At 39.6% G+C, this 22,385-nt stretch overlaps 1 protein-coding gene across 1 annotated transcript in view; it reads left to right on the forward strand.

Annotated features, from left to right (window-relative positions):
* Positions 1-20,824, forward strand: part of MYPN (myopalladin) — a 96,494-nt gene extending 75,670 nt beyond the window's left edge. Inside the window, exons 14-19 of the mRNA XM_059729881.1 lie at positions 329-411; positions 1,493-1,619; positions 4,055-4,262; positions 5,742-5,907; positions 10,315-10,448; positions 14,651-20,824. Of these exons, the coding sequence (XP_059585864.1) occupies positions 329-411; positions 1,493-1,619; positions 4,055-4,262; positions 5,742-5,907; positions 10,315-10,448; positions 14,651-14,820 (888 nt within the window). The 3' untranslated portion in view covers positions 14,821-20,824. The remainder of the gene's footprint in view (positions 1-328; positions 412-1,492; positions 1,620-4,054; positions 4,263-5,741; positions 5,908-10,314; positions 10,449-14,650) is intronic.
* The last annotated feature ends 1,561 nt before the right edge of the window (positions 20,825-22,385 follow it).

A 22,385-nucleotide genomic window follows, 5' to 3' on the forward strand; every position in this document is an offset into this window, starting at 1 on the left:
CAGATCACTGGTACATCTAGTCTAATATTCTGTTTGGAACAACAGCCAAAACCAGATGCTTTGGGGGATGGTGGAAGAAACTATGTACAGGGGAAATACAGAAAACCTGTCCATGTTTTCACTCATCTGGTCTCTAAAGTACACAATCACAGTCATTCAGTTGCCCTTTATGTCAAAGCACTTGTGAGATACTAATAATTATTGTAATTCATTCTGACTCTTTTCAGTATAAAAATACTATAGTATACTGCAGGAGTCAAACTCTAATAATTAGGAACTGAACAAACTGTTAGACAAGACTTAATTCTACTTTCATTCAATTTTTCAGGGGAGAATCAGTTGCTCTGGCCACTTGATGGTTCAAACTATTCCCGTACGTGGACGATTATCAACAACTATTCAGTCTCACAGGTAAAATGAAGTATGAAGCTGTAAACATAAATGTACAATTTTTGATTCATCAAAGTTGCCCTTTTGATGTCTTTTCAGGTTGGGTGATATACTGTCATCTCCTGGTGCTGGTGCATCCAGAGCCAAACTATACAATTTTACCAGGAAGAGTAAAATTTGTTGTAATGACATTCAACTGCTGCTCATCTTACCCATCTTTAATTTTTTTTTTTGTGCAATTGTACAGAGCAAGAGGTTTACATTTGCTAGGCAAAGATTCATTTGGTCTAAATCACAAAAAAGAGAATCAGAGGATGAAAACTACAATATGCCCAATTCTATTCCTGCTTCTATAATAGACTACCCATGTTATTGTTGGCAAATCAATTAGGCCAAGGTTTTCAAAATAGCTAATGTTTGGGGGGTTCTAGATATTTGGTACCCAATGGAAATATCTAGTACGAGCTGAGCACCCACCTGAAAAAATGGGTGCATTTCATGGATCGTATCAGTGATCACACCCAAAATCACAAGTCATCTTTTCTGGGGAGGAGGGGGAGGGAGGGAAGGAAGGAAGGAAGGAAGGAAGGAAGGAAGGAAGGAAGGAAGGAAGGAAGGAAGGAAGGAAGGGGGAGTTGGCCTCTGTTTCACTCCCCCTATCTGTAAAATGGGGGGAGGAAGTAATTCCCAATCAAGGTACCAGTAGGGTTCAACTCACTGATGTCTGTCAAGTTTTTTGAGATCAGCAGGTAGAAGGTACTACTAAAAGTGCAAATTAGTAATAGTAGCAATAGTAGAGGTCAGTCAGCCATTGTATCAATGGAGCTGGGGGGAAAATGGTTGAATTTGGAAAACTGCAAAAAACCCCAACCCCCAAAACACCCGAAATGACTAATTTTACTTGCTATATTATACAGCTCATTTAACAGTCCTATTAAATAAAAACTATGCCATTATTATGTTTACTTAAGACCTGTTTCGGGTATTGCCTTTTCAGTTTTACTAAGCATCTGTTCAATTTTCTCACTTTCTGCCCTGCACTAAATTTTAGAAAAACTGTATCTATTTCTTCTTAACATACATGTATCATTTTGTGTTGCAGGACTAGGTCCCGAGTGCCAGAAGGAGATAAAGAACCGATGCAAGAACGCTTTTTCCGGCCCTATTTTCTACAAGCACCTGGAGATATGGTAGCTCATGAAGGGCGACTTTGTAGACTGGACTGTAAGGTACTAATTTGCTTTCTTTGTTCTTTGCTGCTGCCCCTGTCACCCCTCCCTTAGTTACACTACTGAGATGTTTTGCCTACACCCTGCCCAATTCAACACATTATGTGGAATGACAAATTCACATAGCATATATCAAAATCAGAAGGCTGATTTATGTTGGTGTTCACTCTACAGTATATTGCTTGTCTTTTGCCTGCCTTTTGGCAGAGGTGCAGATACAAGGAACCTGTACAAGAATGCAGGGATACTTCTGCTGAGTTCTCTGGCTACCAGGTGCTTGAACATGAATGCTTATAGCACATAACCATGGGACAGAAAGCCATTTATATTCTACATACTACTCATTCCAAGGCTCAAACCTTGTATGAATTGATAACCTTTGAACACCAGCACTTCTAAAAGTGTGGAGCAGAGTCAAATTACACAGAAAAGAAAGAACTCCCAAGTTTTTGACCCACACTCCCTTTTAGGAAGTTGCAGGTCATAGGGATTAGCAAATGTTCTTGTCATTTCTGCAGAGTTCAGGGATCCATAAGGAATACCAGCAGCAGCCATCACAGAGTTCGGGCCATAAAAAAAAAAGGAAGCTGCTCCACAAGGTAGCTCCACCCATTCCCAGCAATCCAAACAACTGGGTCTGTGCAAAATGGCTATGTTTCGTTTCAGTTTCAGATTTGGCCATTTCAGAGGACAGTTATTCATTTTGGTGTTTTGGATCACTGTTCCATTTCAATTCGGCTGAAACTGTTTCAGAGTTCCGAAGCTGTTTCAGAAATTTGGATTAGCCGGGGAGATGCAGGCACTTTCCGGGAGCTGGGGCAGCTCCAGCAGTCAGCCAGAGCCTGGCACTGCTCAGCCCCAGCAGCCCCAGCTCCCAGACAGCACGCGGTGCCCTGTCGAGATGCACTGTACCCGCGCCATGAGGCAGCTGCCACGTGGTGCCAAGCCAGCAGGGGGGGCGATCCCTGCTGCCCCCCATTTCCCCATGGTGTGTGGGGGGGGGCGGGGGGGGTCTGTCATCAGCCCTCAGAGGCCCCAATTGCCACTGCTATAGCTGGTGAGTACAGAGCTTTTTTTTTTTTTTTAAGTGTCAGGAGGCTGGGGCCAGGCAAGGGATGGGGCTGGGCAGGGCAGCCATAGGGGCTTCTCCTGAGGCTCCTTGGGCTGTTCCTGCCTCTCCCTGGGCAGGGGGAGTCACAGGAGAAGCCCCCATGGCTGCCTTGCCCAATCCTATCCCCCATCCAGCCCCAGCCTCCTAGCACTTTAAAAGAAGGGCTACAGGGCTATGCTGGACTATTCCCAGGGGCGCCTCCAAAACATTTGGGATGGTTCATTTCTTTTCAGAGATGGTTTCATTTAGTTTTGGAGATGGTTTTGGAACCTTCTGTTTCATTTCGGATTCAGTGTTTCAGGCACCAAAACAGACTGAAACACCTCTGAAATGAAATAGCTGCCAAAATTTTGCATAGCCCTACAAACAACCATCCTGTCACTATTCCCTATACCATGCATGTGGCTGGTCCCCATCCTGAAGGAAGTAGAAGGAAGTTAATGCTGGTCTGAGAAGCAGCAACACCCAGATCTGCTGACTTGTCCTTAGGAGTAATCTAGAGCTTCCTGAGAGAGCATGCCACTGAAGCTAGTTACTCCCCAGCTGTTCTTCTACCAGTGCCTCCAAAGTTCCAATAGCATACTCTAATTTCTGGAATACACACAGGACGTTTTTGAGTATGGGTAAGCAGATATGTATAGGAGAAAAAGTCCTAAAGAGTGTAACAGAGAATGAGTCTTTCTATAACATGTTGATATTAACTTATAGAATTCTATAGCATGTTGGTTGAAAATTGTGAAGAAAGGATGTGTTTAAATTTGTATTAGACCAACTCAAATAGTTGGGAAAATTCTTCTTTGCAAGCTTTCGGGTACAAGTACTTGCCACTGCTGGCAAGTACTTGTACCCAAAAGCTTGCAAAGAATTTTTCCAACTATCCTGTAAAAGGTATTGGATTTACCCAAAGAACCTTGTCTGCCTGTGCCCTTAGACCAACATGGCTAGAACCTATACCCCTTTACATTTGTATTAAGTATAGCATACTCATATCTAAATGAACTGTAAGCCCCCATTGATTTTCTATTATATTCTATAAAGATTCAGACCTGATTTTAAGTGACCCTTTGAACTGATCATTTGTATAATCTGAAGTCAAAAGATTCTTAACATTTTACTTTTTAAAAATTCTTATTTGTAGAACCAGATTTTCTTTCCTAGAAATATTTAGGGGGAAAAAAGCTGTTTATCCCAGAACATTTCTGCTCCCTCTGGCCTCATTTTCTCTCTCCTACATCCAGATATCTGAAGATAGACTTATTTATTGTGGTGCGGAATTCTGTTTACCAGTCTGTCGGTTGCCTCTAGCTGTTTCATTGTCTGTTAGGTGAGTGGGTTACCAACTCCAGACCTGATGTGGCTCCTGAATGGCAAACCTGTGTTACCAGATGCCACCCACAAGATGCTGGTCAGAGAGAATGGAATTCACTCTTTGCTTATTGATCCCCTTACACAAAAGGATGCAGGAACTTACATGTGCATTGCAACCAACAGAACAGGACAAAACTCATTTAGCTTGGAGCTTACTGTTGTAGGTAAGAATTAGTAATGTAGCAAGAAACCCTTTTGTCTGCCCACTCCACCCCCTCAATGTGAAACTCCTCCATATGGCAAAAGCCCCTCTTTTAGTATCTGCCCCCTTTTGGGGATGCTTTCTCTTTTCTACCTTTTCTTCCTTCCTCTCTCTTTTTCTTTTATTATATCATTACTATTTTTATATAAAGTATATTTGTAGTGAAATTAGAGCTTGTAGATGCTTTTACAAATGTACTTTAAGTTTAAAAGTAAGTTGTACCATATAACAATGTTAGCAAGAGCAGGAATCTCTGTATGGAGCAGGTCCCTAGATGAATCATGGTTGATTGTGTAACACAGTATCTAGTCTGGATAAGCATGTTGATGAGAGGCAATTAACACCTACAAAATCAGAGACCAAGGAGAGGAAAGAATCAATAAAGAGCCAGGAATTCCCGGAAACGTCACTGTTAAAGGTACAGAAGCCCCTGTTTGAACTAATCAACACTGGAAACAGACCCTTGGGGCTGAAATACCCCCTGATCAACCACTTCCAGAGCTCTATTAATCACGGCAGTGAATCAAACAAAATTCATCAATGGACTCCTGAGACTGCATGTACGTGTGGACGTGACCCCTGGGGCTGACAGCTGCCATCCAGCAGCTACCAAGAAGGATGTCCCTTGAGGTCAACGACCCCTGGATTGGGTAAACCCAAGAATTGGGGAGTCACCAAAGTCTGCCAGAGGGGGTTAAAAGGCAGCAAAGAATGACCCCCAATGATGCTCTCTTTGACCTGACCAGCACCCTGCCTGTCCAGCCAGAAGGACCAGCCAGCGACCCCCTTCTGAAGCAACATCGCACTGAAAGAAGCCTCAACTGGCCATCAACGGAGGACTCCAGTGCTTGGGGATAGGTATATCTTGACACCAGTGCTTAGTGTTCAGAGCTAACTACTGTGAGTATGTGTATTTATGTGAATGTGTGTGTGTTTGAGGGGATCAGCACCAAGGCTTATGGTCTGATGTTTGCCTCCGTTCAATAAACTAGAATTTTATGATTATCCTGTGAGTTGGTGCTTTGTAGCCAACAGTAAAATGCTTAAAGAAAAGACTATGCGGCATTATATTGTGCTTATTTGTATATGTTACTTTTTAGGTACTAAACTTGAGTCTTCTGTCATACAAGTATAAGTCAGGAGTGACTCCACTGACGGCAAAAGAGTTTTACTATGTAAAACGTAAAGTATAAAGTGTTGCAATGAAAAGAATCAGGTCCAGGGATTACTCTGTAGTTGGGCTGCAGTTGCTCTCTACACTTACAGCAGCTAGGTTTGGACACCTATGTATTTAAACTTATCTTTTTTCTACTTTTACTTCCTCACCTTGACATACCAGTCTTCCCAACCTTCTCCCCAGAAAAGGCAGAGCCTTGGATTTTAAAAGTAAAAACACTGTAAGAATCACTGATGTACAGCAATTGTTCCTCTTGTTTTTCAGCAAAGGAAGTCAAAAAAGCCCCAGTATTCTTGGAGAAGCTTCAGAATTGTGGGGTCCCTGAAGGGCACCCAGTCAGATTAGAAGGCAGAGTGATTGGAATGCCACCGCCAGTGTTTTACTGGAAGAAGGATAATGAAACCATCCCAGCACACAGAGAAAGGATGAGGTATTGTAGATTACACAGATAATGTCCTTGCAGCTGGGCTGACTATTGCAATAATTTTTTTTTAACGATAAAAGCGGGTTGTGCCCTCTCTCTAGCCAAAATGCCAAAAGCATAAGAAAATGTGTGTTAACAGAATGAATAGGAGAGCAAAATCAACTTCCCTGATTCAGAATTAGGAGCAGAGCTGTAGTACAATCCCCTCCAATCCCACAGCCAGGGCTCTAGCCAAAAGACTGCTATAGTGCAGTAGCCCTTCTGAGCTATCTGCATGCCATATTGTTGGAACTGGCCCTATGGCTCAACTCGCCTCAGAGAGCCCTCTCCCACATGTGGCCAGTCAGCAACCACCTTTCTAGCAACATATAAATCTTTGCCTGAACAACAATGACTTAATATGTACCTCTGTACCAGGATGAATTTAATTCTGCCTACCTTTCTGTTTTCATCAGTTCCTCTCTCCTTGCTGCTCCTCCCACCATAAACCTAACCATGTTGTCAACATTAACTGTTAGGCTTACCACTATTATCCTGTACTTTAAAAATATAAAAGTAACACTCATGACATTTTATATTTTAAAGCAAAACTCAGAGAGTTCAGCTGGCTAACCCATCAGCAAAGTGCTTCTGAGATCCATCAATGCAAGGGTCCTTTAATTTTTAAGGGGGGGGGGGGTGATTATTATTGCTATATTTGATTAGAGAGAAATCAAATGCTGCTGCATCTTTACAAACAGATGGGAGAATTATTCTGTATAATTTAGGGACCTATTTAAATTGCAGTTTCATGGATTTTGCAGAAATCACATAAAACAGCATTGGCTGCAATCCAGCTTTGGCTGCGATCTCTTGCAAAATCAACCCAAAAAAACCCAATTGTGACAGACTGAGTGAAGATGCCCTTTGCCAATCAGCAGCAAGGTGCAGGGCAAAAGAGCAGTAGTGATGTAGACTGAGTGAAAGTGCCCTCTGCTAATTGGTGGGGCCATCAGCAATGCTCGCTCAATCAGTGGCAAGGTGTGGGGCTGCCATGAAATGCCCACAAATTGGCTCTGCATGCCATAGCAAGCCACAAAAAGCCCTTCACCTCACAGCAACCTAGGATGGTCCCTATATATAACCCAAGAGAAGGAGCTTTGCTTAAGGCACTATTCCATAGCATAACATATCTACATTCAGAAAGCAATCCCTTTCAATCTACAGGCCCAAAATGCTGGAGAACACACAATTTACAACTACAAGGAGGCTGTCCAGCTTTTATTGCTCCCAGGACTTAGGCAAAAATATTAAGTAAGTTGTGCCAGAGAAGGGATTACCAGAGCAGAATTCAGAAGTCAGAAAAGGTGTGCGAACCCTCCTAGCTCTAAAATGGTCCCATCCCCACCCCAATATCACCCTACTCTGGGCACAAAAAAGTAGTGCAAACCCACTGCCTTTATCAGTAGACACACAAAAGTTGATCTGCAACATTAACATGCTCCCATTTTTGTGATCCAAAAATGGTTTCACCCAATTCAGCCTTTGGGGTTTCCATCTTTCACAGGCACAAAGAGTTCTGTCCTCTCTTAGTCATTATTAAGTAGAACAATACATAATTCATTGACTTTAAAATAAAATCCTGGTAGGGAAATCTCTCTGAGCTTCTACCTGACATTGCTCCTTTGAGATTCTTATAATGAGTCAGTATCTTCGATATTAAGGTTCCCAGAAGAGATATCTCATGAGAGCTACAGAAAGGACAATCATTTCCTTCTTCTATGAAAAGAAATTGCAGTACAGAATTATAGTAGCCTTCTTTTGCCCATAAAATTCTAGAAACCTGAATTCCCTTGAGGTTTGTAGGGTGCAGACCATTAAAAAGTTCCATTTGTTATACAGAGATTTTTAGAAAATAATGTTCATTATTCACACAGTGACAAGCAAATTTGCATTAAGCATCTCATTAATTTTTTAAGGCAAGCATAAAAGTGGCTGTGTCAGACATTAAACCCACCATAAAATAAACTCAGCATCAGCAAATCTCTTTCTAGAAGGGCTTGTGTTTGTAATAAATGCTGGTTTTGAAATTTTGCATTTGTGTGGGCAACAGCAACATATTATCAAAGTATACTCTTTGGCATTCATTTTTTGTAGAAATAGATCCAAACAATTTAGATCATGATTTTTCCCCAAACTTTAGGATAATCACATCTAGGATCTTGGTTTAGCATATTAGAGATAGGAAGTAACAGCGGCATTTAAATACAAGTCCCACCATAGATTTCAGTCTACATTTCTGAAGCTCCAGGGTATTTTGAACTCAATGTTTCGGTTTATATATATTCACTGCTTTTTAGATGGAAAAAAGAACAACCTACTGCAATATATTTCCTTGGCTTTGGTTAGACAATAAATTAATTATTTTCTCTCTTCTATGGAATTCTACCTCAGTATAAATCTGTTGATCAACTTAATGTTTTAATTAGGGCCAAACAGCTACTCAACAATAAGTCACTGGCTCCCTGCTATCCATTACAAGTAGTAGTTGAAGCATGAGGATGTGTGCCCTGGACTGCCTCACTTTTAATTATTTTGGATAAAATTCATGGCATGCATAGACAATGAGTATTCAGCCATACATAGGTGCACCAACAAGGTAAAATCCACCGCTCCACCCTAAAGCCACAAGGTGGGATTGTACACAGCAGGGCTAGCAGCAAAAGTGTTTTTTACCTTGTTACCACCAGAGCCCTAAACTTCTAGCATCACCTGTGTAAAGCGTTAGGACTACTGGATCCACAGAAATACCAATTGGCAGCCATTCTTCCCAGTTTACCCGTCTTGCCCCCACTGATATCTCCCAGACTAGCTTATGTAAAACCGAGAGACATTTTCTACAGAGTAAAGAGGATGCAGTTGTCCCCCAAATAACTGCTCCATTAATGTTACCTGAGCAGGTTAAGGGTCAACATGACCTTTTAGGAGTAATACTTCTAGAGCTGGCTGTAAAAATGGAATGTCAATCCCTCATGAAGAAGGTTAGAGGTTTCATTTCAATTGAGAACAAAACAAAATCATGAATATCAGAATCTTCCCTTAAAGGAAACACTTCAGCTTGGGAGCATATGAGTGACACTGGACACATCTATATGTGCTATTAGTTCAAAATAGGTTTAATGCACAGGAAAAATACTATGCAGTAAGCCTACCAGGGAGCACATCTACACATGCTCCCTCTTGGTAGCAGATTTGCACCCACTGCGAGTAGCCCAGTAGGGGGCTACTCCTGCCCTGCTCTGCCCTTCTGCAGCAGCCAGGGGGAGCTCCTGATGTGCACTGGGCCAGGAGACAGCTGCTGCTACAGAGTTTTCCCACCCCATGCACATAGGGACAAGCCCTGTGCCTAGCAGGGTTTCCCCATGCAGTCCTGGGCTGGCAGGGAACTGTCCTGTTTCAGGGGCAGGGCCCATCCAGCTCCAGGCTGCACAAGAGAAACTCTCCATGTGCAGCCTGGAGCTGGCTGGGACCTGCCCCAGAATGGGACAGTTCCTGGCCAGCCCTATGCTGCATGGGGAACTCTCCACAAGTAGCCCAAAGCTGGCTGGGACCTGCCCTGGCTCCTGGTGGGAGCTGGGAGCTCAGTAGTGTCAGAACCAGGGGAGTTCCCCCATCCCCTGTGGCTCCCTAATGTAGGGACTGACCAGGAGTAAATTTGCTTCTGGCCAGCGTCTACATATGCTGGCAGTTACTACGCAAGTAGTTTATTACTTGTATTTACAGGTAGTAACTAACTGCCTAGTAGACTAATTTACTGCACAGTAACTGTGCACATGTGTAGACAGCGATGCTTTACTGTGCAGTAGATTAGTCTACTGCACAGTAAAACATCTTGTGTAGACACACCCACTGTCACCTCCCCCAGGTCTCCTGTCTGCTGATGTAAACCCCTGGGCTATCAATGGAAGGACAGACCAGGGAACAGAGAAGCCCTTGCTCTGTGACATACCATCCCACTTAACAAGCTGTCCCAATGGAGGCTGGAAGCCCTGAGCTACTGCAAAGCTTGCAGGGAGTGAGGAAGGTCTGCTGGCAGAGAGCCAGGCAGGTTTCTACTGGATTGTTATTGCAAGCACCACACAACTGTGGGAGATTTAGTTTTTGCAAAATTGGTATTTTCTAATGGTAAAATTTTCCATTGAAAAATTTCATATGAGTTCTAATTACTCCCTTTATAAGTCTGCTTTATTAATTATATTACAACTTTGTACAATCATTAATAGCATTTATGTGTTGCACCTCCGTTATTTGAAGGACTAAGGTTTTGCAGAGCAGAACAGCACTTTATACAGGTTAGATAGCCATCATCTTAATACTAAATCGGACAGCTGATACACACTTTGAATTAGTAATTCCAACCACTTATTTTCCCAGCATGCATCAAGATACAACAGGATATGTTTGCCTTTTGATTCAGCCTGCCAAGAAAGCAGATGCTGGTTGGTATACTTTGTCTGCTAAAAATGAAGCTGGTATTGTGTCGTGCACTGCTAGACTTGACATATATGGTAAGTATCCTATTATGAACTCTGAAATAAAACTTTTACCTCATTTATTTAGACTACCCTTAACTAGGACTAAGCAGGACTGTCTAACCCACTGTTAGTCTCCTAACAAGCCATTCATGTTTGTTCATTAACTAAATTTGTAATATAATTTCATAACAATGGAAATGGAAATGTGATGCTTTTTCCCCCTTAAAACTCTCTAATTATAGGCACTATTCAAAAAATAAATTTGACAGGGAGATTTTTTTCTATTTTTTATGGCAAAATTCTCGCTAAACAATATACACTATACCATTAAAAAGTACAATCTGCCCCATTAACTTCATATGAGGACAGAATCATCGTGTGATTACATGCAAAAAAAGCAAACATTTCTAAGACATATGTATGGAGAGAAATTTCATAGAGAGGCTAGTTTTCGGTTTAGGATGTTGTTTTGTGCATAAGAGTAAATTGAGCCATGGAGTCACATAGTAAATCCAGACCTTTGCTCCACTAAAATACCTCCCATATTTTATTAATCTACTTTTCAGTTTGGGGAAATGACAGTTATGCAACTCAGTAGCTAGAACAATTTAAGCAGTTGAGGAGTTGAAGAAATAAATAAACTTTTCTTTTTGGGTTGTAACCTAAGTCTAAACTCTCTTGGCCTTTTGATGAAGTGACCAACCATCTGTATATCCCAGTATTCCCCCCGAAACAGAACTTTGTGCCAAATTTGTTTGCTCCCATACTGGCCTGCAACTCCCCACCTCACGTTCCCAGGACATCAGGCAGTGCGTTGCTGCATCTGCCCAAGAAGACACAGCAAGACCTGTAAAATCAGAGGACACTGCCCAGTGGTTTCAGCTCAGCAGAACAGGCACTATAGGGGGTCAGTCCATGGTGCCACATGTGACCTGTGCCCCAGACTCCCTATGCTGCATGCAGCATAAAGTCCAGCCCATGCACCATGGGCAGTGCATGCCTCATGCTAACCCTGGAGGCTGACACATGCTGGGTATGGTGGACAAAGTGGACCCAGCATCGTGGCTGCTCCACAGGAGGTAATCCCAGTGTGGCCCACAGACCAGCTCAGGGATGCTCATCTGGCCTATGGGGCTGAATGAGTTTGACACCCCTGATCTAGGCACTAATACAGTGATTCTCAACCAACACGCTGCAGCCCTGGGGTGCCTCAAGATCCTTTCAAGGGTGTCATGGGGTGCCACATATTAGCACCGCTGGTGTGCAAACATGATTCCCAGGATAAACCCAGAGATTTCAAACAGGAATACACAGTGTCCAAAACACTCTGCCGTGCTGTGGTCTGAGTTCTCTGCAGGAGAAAAAATACTCTATTATTATTTGTCTGTAGTCCAAAAATGAGTGAAAACTAAAAGCTGGCATTTTCCAAGAGGTGCCTTGAGACTATCAAGGGGTGCCATGACACTGAAAAGGTTGAGAACTACTGCGCTAATGAAAGTAATAACTTAATGTAGAAATACTTTTTTTTTCCTTACACATCAAGGCCCCTGGTCTATAACTCTGCATCTTTACTTCATAAAAACATTCCAGTTGTCTACTCAGAGTAAACCCTAAAATGTAAGATTAGCTCTAAATACTGGTGTTTCAGGAATCTGTCCACTAAGAGCCTAAAAATGTTTTTTTTTTTGATACCTGAGCATTTCATTTGACTTGATCAGCTAATTGATGTTCTTCCACTATGACATGCAGAACCACCACCTACAAATCATTCTGTCTTGAGCACTGCCTAAACCTACAATATTCAACAACTATGAACCTTTAGAGCAAAGTGTACATATATTGCAATAACAGCTTAGCTAACATCTAATTATAATAAAGATTATCTTGAATGACTAAGCATACAATTATACCACACACATACATATGTCAAGTCATTGCACTGTAGCATTACTTACAAGGAGGAAAACTTTCAAATCTCTTAAAAAACAATTTTAACCGATTTTAAAAAATCGTTTCACTACCTGCAATAACAAAAACAACGAACAAATGCAGTGGAATCCATCCACATCCCTGTTAGTTTTCTGCCATCTGGTGGACATAGAATTGCATTTTATACTTAATGCCTCCTTGATATATTTGAGGAGCTAGAGAGATTGCCATATTAAAAAAATAACCTAACTGAACCTAAATGAAATAAACTAAATATATTGTTAGCATTCCAAACATTGAAGGAGATAAGTTTAACAGACACACACGTGATACAGATCACAAGAAAGGAAAAGAATTGTTTATGGTGGGTCAAGCAGGAAAAATGAGATAAGAACATTTGGAAGGGAAGCCTCATCATTTTATCAATTTGAAACTAAACTAGCAAACGGGCCAATCCTGCAGTGGCAGGTGGACCTGATATAGTTATAACAGATCTTCTCCAGGTCCACCCTCTATACTTTTCAACACACCAAGTTTAAAGAAAAAATATGAAGTATAGTCAACAGAAGAGGTATCAAACAGGGAAGGAACCTGTTGGAAGCCAAGGGAAAGAGATGGCTGTTTATCCAAGCCGTCCTGAACCTTCAAGACAACCAGGGTAAGAGTTCAGTAGAGAAAAGGGATACAGCATTTCCATTCTGATTTAATATAGTTAGTTCTTTATTTATATGTCTCCCAAACCTTAATTGGACCATGTTCCAGCTACCATAAAACACTGGAGCCTGAACACTTAGTGGTTTTAACCCAGAAGTCATACCCCAATTTCTTGTAGAACTTTCATTTGATTTTATTATCTTTCCATTTATTTACCAAAACCAGTCTAACAGTGGACCAAGTACATTGCCAGTGGGGAAGTCTACACATCTATTAATGTGCCATAGTTATTGTGCATTAAGTTTAGTACTTGGTTAACCAAATACTAAATCAAAGCTCAATAACTCATGCTACTGCACAGTAGTGCTGGTGTATAGGTTTTTAATGATACTTACTATGCAGTAGACTAATACTATTGTGCAGTAGCATATTAGCATGGTTTTTGCTTGGCATGCTACTGCAGTGTTGTTAGGCTACTGCAGAGTTAGCGTCTTGTATAGATGTACCCAGTGATGAGCTGTGTTTTACTTCCAATTGATTTATTCTAGAAGATCAGTCAAATTTAAAATTGATTGTCAACTGCCTTGTAGGTTCTAAATACCAGTATGGTGGGTTGTTTGTTTTTTTAAATATGAAGTAATGAAAATCAGAATTATCTAAAAATTGCAGTTTTCAGCTGTGAAATCCCTCAGGGTTTAAGAAGATAGATCTACTTTTCATAGGACACTTTTTACAAAGGGGTTTCAATGCTTCATACTATCTCCAAATGTGTGTAGTTTCTGGGAGAGAGAGATGTGTTGCATTTTTGTGCAAAATTAATTTCTACTTGTGCATAAAAAATCCTCTAAGGTGGGGATAATGATATTTATCCCCTCCTTCATTAAATACTTTAAAAATTATGGCTGTTAGTAGTAAATAGCTAAATCTTACAACAGCACTTATTAATGTGAAATATATTCCATTTTACTTTTAAATGTGTAAGTGCATGTATATTATTTTTGCAGGTTTATATTAGTTAAACTGTTAGCAACTAGAAAGATCAGTAAAGTTCATTTTATTTCTCTTAGCAAGTTGAAGAAGACTGCTTGTTTTTTTATCACTGCAGTCATCCTAAAGTAAAACAGCTGCAGCCTATAGTAGACAGTCCAAAATTACAATTATTTATCCAAAATTCCCCATGCCTTTTAATGAATTTTCATCTTGAAAACACACAAAACTAAAACAAAACCAAAAAATATCTAAAGCATGCTAAAGCAGTAGAGTAAAGCAAAACCCATGCCTGGTTTTGTTGATCTCTGTTCAGTAACCTTGCAAAGTTTTCCTTTTAATTGGAGAGCTTATGCCTAAGGACAAGCCTCAGTGTTTCTACTGAAGTAAAATTTTCCTATTGAGTTTAGTAGGGTTTAAATTTTCCCTATGAACTCCATCAGGACAACTTACAGCTATAAAGTAATGCACTTGATCATATTTAAAGGACTGAGCCCTGCATTGGGAATAGCAAAAAAGATACATGGGATCAATATCTCTGAAAACATGGAAAACTGCCTTTTCCAAGTGTGCACTCAGAATTCTGTAGGCTTTCTTTACAGCTAAAATAAACTGTACTTTATCTAGAATTTTATTTATTCTGTTCTTTGTCTTTGTTGCTTCAGCACAATGGCACCAACAGATCCCACAGCCAATAAAGTATCGACCAGGAGGCAACCGGTATACAAACCTCGCTGGACAAGGACTTGACATTTTTTCTGCCTTCCCAGCTGTTGAAAGCCCAATGCTGTTTTCATCCCCATCTCAGAATGTGGTGGAAAGTGAAGAACTTTAAAAACCTATGGTTCCAATTATGCCTGCAGACATACGAGAACTGTGAAAAAACATAGATGGTACAAGCCAACATCTCCAGGGTTTACAAGCAACTTGTTTTTAGTGAGTGTACTGCTGCTGGAACTGCTGCAAGTAACATACTGTAGAAGATGTTTGCATAATATTTTACTACAGGATGACTGTAGTATGGTGTGTAGTGCAGTAAGTTTGGTACTATGCCTTTTTCTAAGAATTATAAAGCAAAGAGACAGTTTTCAGCACTTAAAAGCCTATACCACATTTTACTGCTTCAGTTAAAGCTACTGTACCTGTAACAAGCAATGCTAAGGATTTATGGTATTTAACTGGATACAGCCAATGAAAGCAGTGGCATAATGATAGTTCTGAAAAAGGTGAACAACATGACTTTGAACGTAAAGTGTGTCTGATACTCACAAAGCACAAGTAAAAGGAATGAAAAAAGCTGTAACATCATTTTTATGTACTAGTATACCAAATGATACTGATTTGGTGATCAAGATTAGATAAGTATAGCATTTCATGTAGATAAAGCTACCTACAATGCATATTTATATTTGTGTGTACATATACTCCATGACTTGTGTACCTATGATATATTGAACTATTCAGTAAGATACCAGGTATGTGCTTAGGACGCTCACGTATGAAACTCAGCATCCTGTATTGTATTAAGCACATTCTGTAGACATCACAAATGAAAAACTACTGTATATTTCCACACACGTTTCATATTTGTTCCTTTTCAGTTCTAGTGATTTCCTGCTTTTAAAACACACACAGTGAAGATCTTACACCTTTACCATTTTTAAATACAATAGTTTTTTTCCATCTAAGTTTTTGACATACCCAGAAGAAAAAACAAAAACAAAAAAACCCCACATCTTCCATACAGTTCATTTGCAGACCTGATGAAAGAGGAATTGTGGCCTGGTATAATTAAAAGGTCTTTCAGGATCATTTTAAAAACCTTAGTGTCAGGTAAGGTTAAAATAGGGAATGTCTCCTCAGTAACATGCAAACAAGATGCTATTTAAGAAAGGGAGTGATTGTATAAAACGCTGAAGTGAGTATTATACCCTGAAAAATAATAGGCAAAAAGTGCAATGAGTTAGAGACTCTTTCTTACAGCCTCATAGTGAACTTATTAGTTGAACAGTTTCAAGATATTTCTTTTTTATATTTCATTAACACCTCCACTCAAGCTTTAGAGCTTTTGAATGTATATGATGGTTTCCTGCATATTTAAATCCTTGCTGAGCTCTCTTTCTTGGACCTTGTTTTGAAACAGTTCTTTTCTGCTTTACAGATGGTCAGAGATTACCACAAAGTTCTAACTAGATTTATACAGGAATAAAATATTACTTTCACTGATAATGTAATTTTAGATTTGAATTCAATTGTTTTTCAATTCCATGTTTCCTCACAGGTTAAAACAAGATGGCAAATTACTATTAATTATAAGTAACTACTGAATATATAATATTACCAGTTTAGGAATGCACATGAAACAAATATAAAAAATGGTAAAAGAATAAGAGCTAATAGGACACTGGGTCTGGAAAGGGAGTGAGCAGGAGCTAGCCTGTCCCTCCTAGATCATCTTCACATCCAGCCTATATTGTTGCTATCTGTTGGCTATGTAATGGTTCAGAATAAGTGAATTTGTGATGTTGGTCCACTTTCTAGTTGAGCAGAAACCATAACCAAATTATCATCACAACACACATTGTGCTTTGGTTGGCAATCTCAGCAGAGGCACCAAAGATTGAATGGGCCAGGTAAGTGAGCTATTTTCTCACCAGTAGGGATAGCTGTTCCATATACAAGGTCCAGGCATATGGGTGAGAAGGTAGAAGTGCCACTCACTGCCAGCTATATTTCTTGATTTATTTTTTTTTACAACAAAGCCTAACTAACAAAAGTGAATTCAGGGTTGTGGTGCCCAACTTGATGGGCCTTGGGCCTGTTTTTCAGGAGTGCTGTGCATTCACAGCTCTTCTGGACTTCAGCACAAGTTGTGAGGGTTCAGCATTTTTTAAACCAGATCCAAAGGATGTCAAGTCAGGGAACAAGGTTCCCAATATTAATGGCTACTTTTGAAGTATTTGTTCCAGTACATAGAGCCTCAGTCTCTGGTGCCAACAGTCCCCATGCTGCTTTCAGAATCTTTTATGTTTACATTATAACCTTCTGAAAAGGAAAATAATTGGATATTTTTTGCACTTGAACTAATGCTGTTTATGGTTGGTTTGTGTTTTGTTTTCCTAAAAAGCACTGGGTCAACTTCTACCCCTATCTACAACTCTGGAGTCTCCTATTATTTCAGGGTATAAATGAAAAGCAGATTTTGATCCTAGATGTTCAATCAAAGCTTTATATCAATTGTTATATTGAGATACATATGGACACCAAGCTACTGTGCAGTTCTAGAAAACTTACTTATCATTTCCTGAGTATTTTACAGTTATTCAGTAATTAAATGTGACCCAAAAAAACCCCAAACCTGCACAGGTTTAGATTGAATGAATCCTACTTTATTAAGTAATAAGTCCAAGAGCTATCATGTTACCTATATTCTTTGCATTGTTGGAAGACAAGAATAGCAGCACGTTTATCCTGTAAGTACATAGCATGTAATGAATACTGAGTTACCAGTGGCAGAATTATATTTGTTAGTATTACTGATGGCAGTAAAATCTCACAGCTTTACAGATCCTTAGAATGAGGTGATCCAACCCCAAGAAGCTATCTATGTAAATTAAACGCAAAGAATACAGACCAAACATGCAGCCTGTCTCTCTTCACCCTTGCTCCAACTTTTACACCAGTATAACTTCACTGAATTTCACTGTAGCCTTTCCTAACTTACATCATAATAAGCAGGAGAAGAATAGCACCATGATAGGCAAGATGAAGGTCAAGTGACACACTGTTTTAAAGAATGAGTGTTCTGCACTTTGACAGCAATGAGGAAGGAGAAGGAGGAGGAAGTGTTATTGAAAGATTTTTCCCTGTAGAGATGTTTAAGAGGGTTATGAATGAAGTATCAACCCTTGGTCATTCAAAAGAAGTTGTGGTAATGTCCCACAATAGGAGACAGGCCAGTGCACATGGATTTCTTCTAAGATTCAGCAGTCAAATTACACCACTCATCTTTCACTGTCTTGTTACTAGCTAAGGCTCAGATTCTAATCTCTCTCAGCAGCATACACTAAACATTGAAATTAATGTAGTTACTGTGAATGTATATGGCATAAATGAGATCAGTCTAGTGCTAAACTGTCAAGTCACTGTTATTTTCACCTCTTGTTAACAGCTACAGAATATTTCTGCTCTGCATATACTAAGCCCATAATAGGAAGCTTGTGTGCAAACATTTTAATACTAATAACTAATATTCTGACTGGGCTTTTGTCACAATGAAAACTTTGTAGAGAAAGACACAATGTATTGCATTTGTGCTGGTGACATTGAAGAACTGAGAAAAACTGGTTCATGTAAGCAGCTGAGGTCAACAATTAGTTAGCACTGACCACACATGATGTAATTTGAAGAGTTTAGATCCCATGAAGAATGCCACTGTGTAAAAACACGGTGTCAAGAAGCATTAGAGATTCTATGACTGTGTTTTCTTTGTAAATGGTTTGCTTGATGTCATTTTTTGATCCAACTGAGCAGTAACTTATTTGACTTTGCACTAAAAATATATTCTGCCTTGTTTAGCAAAGGCTACAACAACAAAAAGACCCATGCCAAAATTTTCACATTAGTCATTATCTTTTACCTGTCCATTTAATAACTACAATGCTAAGTAGAACTTTTCACCAATGAAATATGGGAACCCTAAAACTGTATTCTAAAATAACTGAATATTTTAAAATTTATCCTGTTTTTAACTTTATTTAGCTTCCAATTCCTTCCCAGTCTTGTAGCTTCACATACGTTCAAACTAACACACAGGCTATTTCAGAGAGAAATGCAAGTGGCAACATTTTTCTTCAAAATTCTGGAAAGCTGAAGTGTTGCACCTTTTCTTCAAAGACATTAAACATGCAGACCCAATTCTCAGCAGCCTGCAGGCAAAATGTGCCATGACTGCAAAAGAACTTTTACTACAGGACAACAGGATTCAGCTCTCTTGCTTCGAAAGCAAATAAAAAGTATACCTTTTGAATGTCTGATGTATGTAACTGTAGAGGGAAAAATATAGTACACGCTTGGAAAAATAAGCCAGTATATGCAGGCTTTCACTGAGTACTATTTAAACAGTTGCTAGTTCTGTGTATAGTGACAAAAGCACTGCCAAAAAACCCACAAAATCCACATAACTCCTTAAGAACCTGCTATTAATACTAGAAGGATTAAAACATTAGTCTCCAGAAAGTGATTTCTTTTATCTACTAAAACTGTACCTAAGCAAACATGTGAAGCAAAGCCTAATAAAACATTTAATTGTTAAATACTGGACAAGTCATTCAGTGTCATCTTACTATTTTAAATATAAAAATATTAACTTTGAGCCTTAACACTGTATTTTTTCTTGATTAAATTGGAGTCTCTATTTTTGTTCCAAAGTCATCCTTAATGGGAGAAAAGGGGTTAATTAAAGTTCTAATATATATTTTAAGTGCATATGGAAGATATAAACACCTGACTGTTTAATAATGTATGCCCCTCACCTCACCAAAACTTAAATAAATGCTTTGGAGTTGAATACCAGAGTGTCTGGCATGTCTGCAGAGATTTATTTGCAACTGGGCTCCTCAGGACTCGTCTTATAGAACAGTTGATGAAGTCAATTGAAGGTCCACAGAGAGAGCTCCTAAAGAATCAGGCCCTAAATAACTTAGAGGAAAATTTGACCATGTTACTTGTCAAGTGTATATTAACTGTGTTTCCAGTAAGCAACAGTTATAAAATATAGAAGCAATCTTTAAAAAAAATTGATATAGCTATTTCAACTGAAGTGAATATGCTAAATATGCTTGTGTTTCACTTTGTGCTCTTGCTCTTTTAGCGAAATTCTCTTCCGCTCCACCAGGTTTTGAATGACGAGGTGTAGACAGGGGAACCAGTGCAGGATTAGAGAGGATAGAACTATCCTTCTCACTGGCTCAGTTCTGTAAGGTGCTAAGCATTCTGGTCCCACTCAAGGCAAGCAGTTAAGTATATATCTAATTTTAAGTAAGGGTAGTCCCAGGAGAAGTCTGTGGGACAACCTGCATGCTTAAAATTAACAAACTTGGCTAGATCCTCAGAATGTTCCGCATTTACAAGATCGAGTTACAAGCCAAAGTCACAGATCCAGCCTGTAACCACTACAGCAACCTATGGATTGCAGTAGCCACTGATATCCACTTTGCTCAGAAGGTTTGAGTCAGGTGAGCCATGCAGATGGTAGATCTGCTAGCCTTGTTAATCATTCAGCCTATATTTAGCTCCCCTGAGAATGCCTAGCAAGTGGGCCACTGTAAAGTTTGGGAAAATGTTATGTAGCGGCTTCCAAAATGTCTTTGTACAGTTTTTGTTAAAAAGGGCATTTTGGACATGCCAAGTCCTGGTTGTGTTTGGGGCAGTGAGCATGGGCAAGTGGAATGAAAGCTAGTCAAACATGCAATTCACATACTGAGGGTTTCAGACTATTTTGCTCTTCTTCCGCATGTGAGTTTTTACTGTGAATGATTCAGCACACTTCTGTGAAGGGGTCCAGTATCAGACTTTGCAATTAATTTAAAATGAGCCATGTGTATAAATAAGGACAAGGATGTACTCCACTTCATGCAACAGTCCTGATTTTGCTTTCTTATATACCCATATTTCTCAGTCACTGCATAACTTGACTTCAGTTGGTTTCTGTGACTGTTAGTTAAGAAGCTGTATTCTCAGATATAGTTCCATAAGCAAAGAAGTGGCTCTCATATGTTTCATAACATCTGCTGGAAGTACTAGACAGCTGCAGAAAATCCTGTGAGATTAACACTCTGGGACCCTGAATTCATTATAGCTAGGTAGAGTTACTTATTGTATAACATATACAAATCCTGACCATATTATGCTATTAATTCTTAAGCTGAGTTCTCCAATGAATTCAATGGGGAGTTCTGACCAAAAAATTATGGCATGATATTACCCCTTATTATGCAGATGACATACGGTTTTCTAAAGGTCAGCAAGTAAAAAACTGAAAAAACTGAAGTCATCAATCTGAAATGCTGGAAACCTGACTACGTACTTACTGCATTGTGTGATCTTTCCCTCTGCTCTCTAAAATTAGGAATGTGGGTACTTAGAGAAATTTCTGTCTAGCCTGGTACACCTTTTTACATAGTTTCCTATACAATTTAACCCTAATTACAAATTAGAAGAAATATTAGTGTACACAGTATTATGATTTAAAAGTTACCATTTGGAAGACATTTAATATGTAATGAAATATGATACATGCATTTTGCTTTGCATTTTTAAGCAATGTTTTCTTAGCATTTTATTAAACTTTGCTTTATAGCAGTATTTGAGAGCATTTTTTAAAACTAGCTGAAACCAAAGTGTTTGTAAAGATTGAGTTATGTAGGGGAATTGATGGACTGTTTCTTCAATGAATAAATGTATATTCTGAATACACTGTGGGTTTCTGAACTTCTTACAGTGAAAGAATAGTTACACACATTCAAAACATACATTTACAAAATAATTCCTTTTTATATGATAAAAAATTCAGAAATACTCAAGAGAGACATTTTTTAAAAATGAAAGAAAACTACCCATTTTGCTTACCAAAAATCTCAAAGCCTTAATATTAAAAAGTATTTATTACAAAGTATAGGCTACAAGAATATAAATAAAACATTGTTTAATGGACAATTTTTTTTTTAAATGAATGTTTACTAGACAGTATGATGAAAGTAACTCTCCCTGTTGAAATCAGGGGGAATTCCACTTATTCATTAAGAAAACTTGTCTGGTATGTTTTTATAATATAAATTAAAAGTGTAATCTGTGCGGGCCGGGTGCAAACCTGCGGCCCTTGTCGCGCTGCACGCGGGCTGTGGCCGGCAGCCCGGGCACGCCGGGTCGGAGAGGGCGGGCGCCGAGCTAGAATTAGGCACAGACACTTAATGGTAGATTTTAAGATTGTTTACTTACACCAAGATGGTCGCGGTGCAGGCTGAAAGCTTGCTTGAATTGCGGTTACAAACAGAAAGAACACGAACAATCACGTGGAGTTTGCTAGGCTCCACGCAAACAGAACTCCGGATGTCCTGGACAAGCGCGCCACAAAGCTGAAAACTCGTAGATACGTCTTAAAGAAGGTTACCGCACGAAGACGGGAAGAGGTGGGTGGTGGATCAGGCCGCCAAACTCCTCTGGATCTCACACAGGGTTTCTATTACCCTGCCGCGTACCCAGAGTCCCCACGAGATGGATGTGGAGTCCTCCTCGGCTTGGGCGGAAACCGCTCAAGCCTCTTATACGGCTAGCAGGCCAATCGCTAGCCGCCACGTGGGAATAATTTAGAACTAGCCAATAGCGGGAAACAAATTTGCA

The sequence above is a fragment of the Alligator mississippiensis genome, chromosome 6 (genome assembly GCF_030867095.1).
Source record: "Alligator mississippiensis isolate rAllMis1 chromosome 6, rAllMis1, whole genome shotgun sequence".
In the NCBI taxonomy this organism is placed as follows: domain Eukaryota; kingdom Metazoa; phylum Chordata; order Crocodylia; family Alligatoridae; genus Alligator; species Alligator mississippiensis.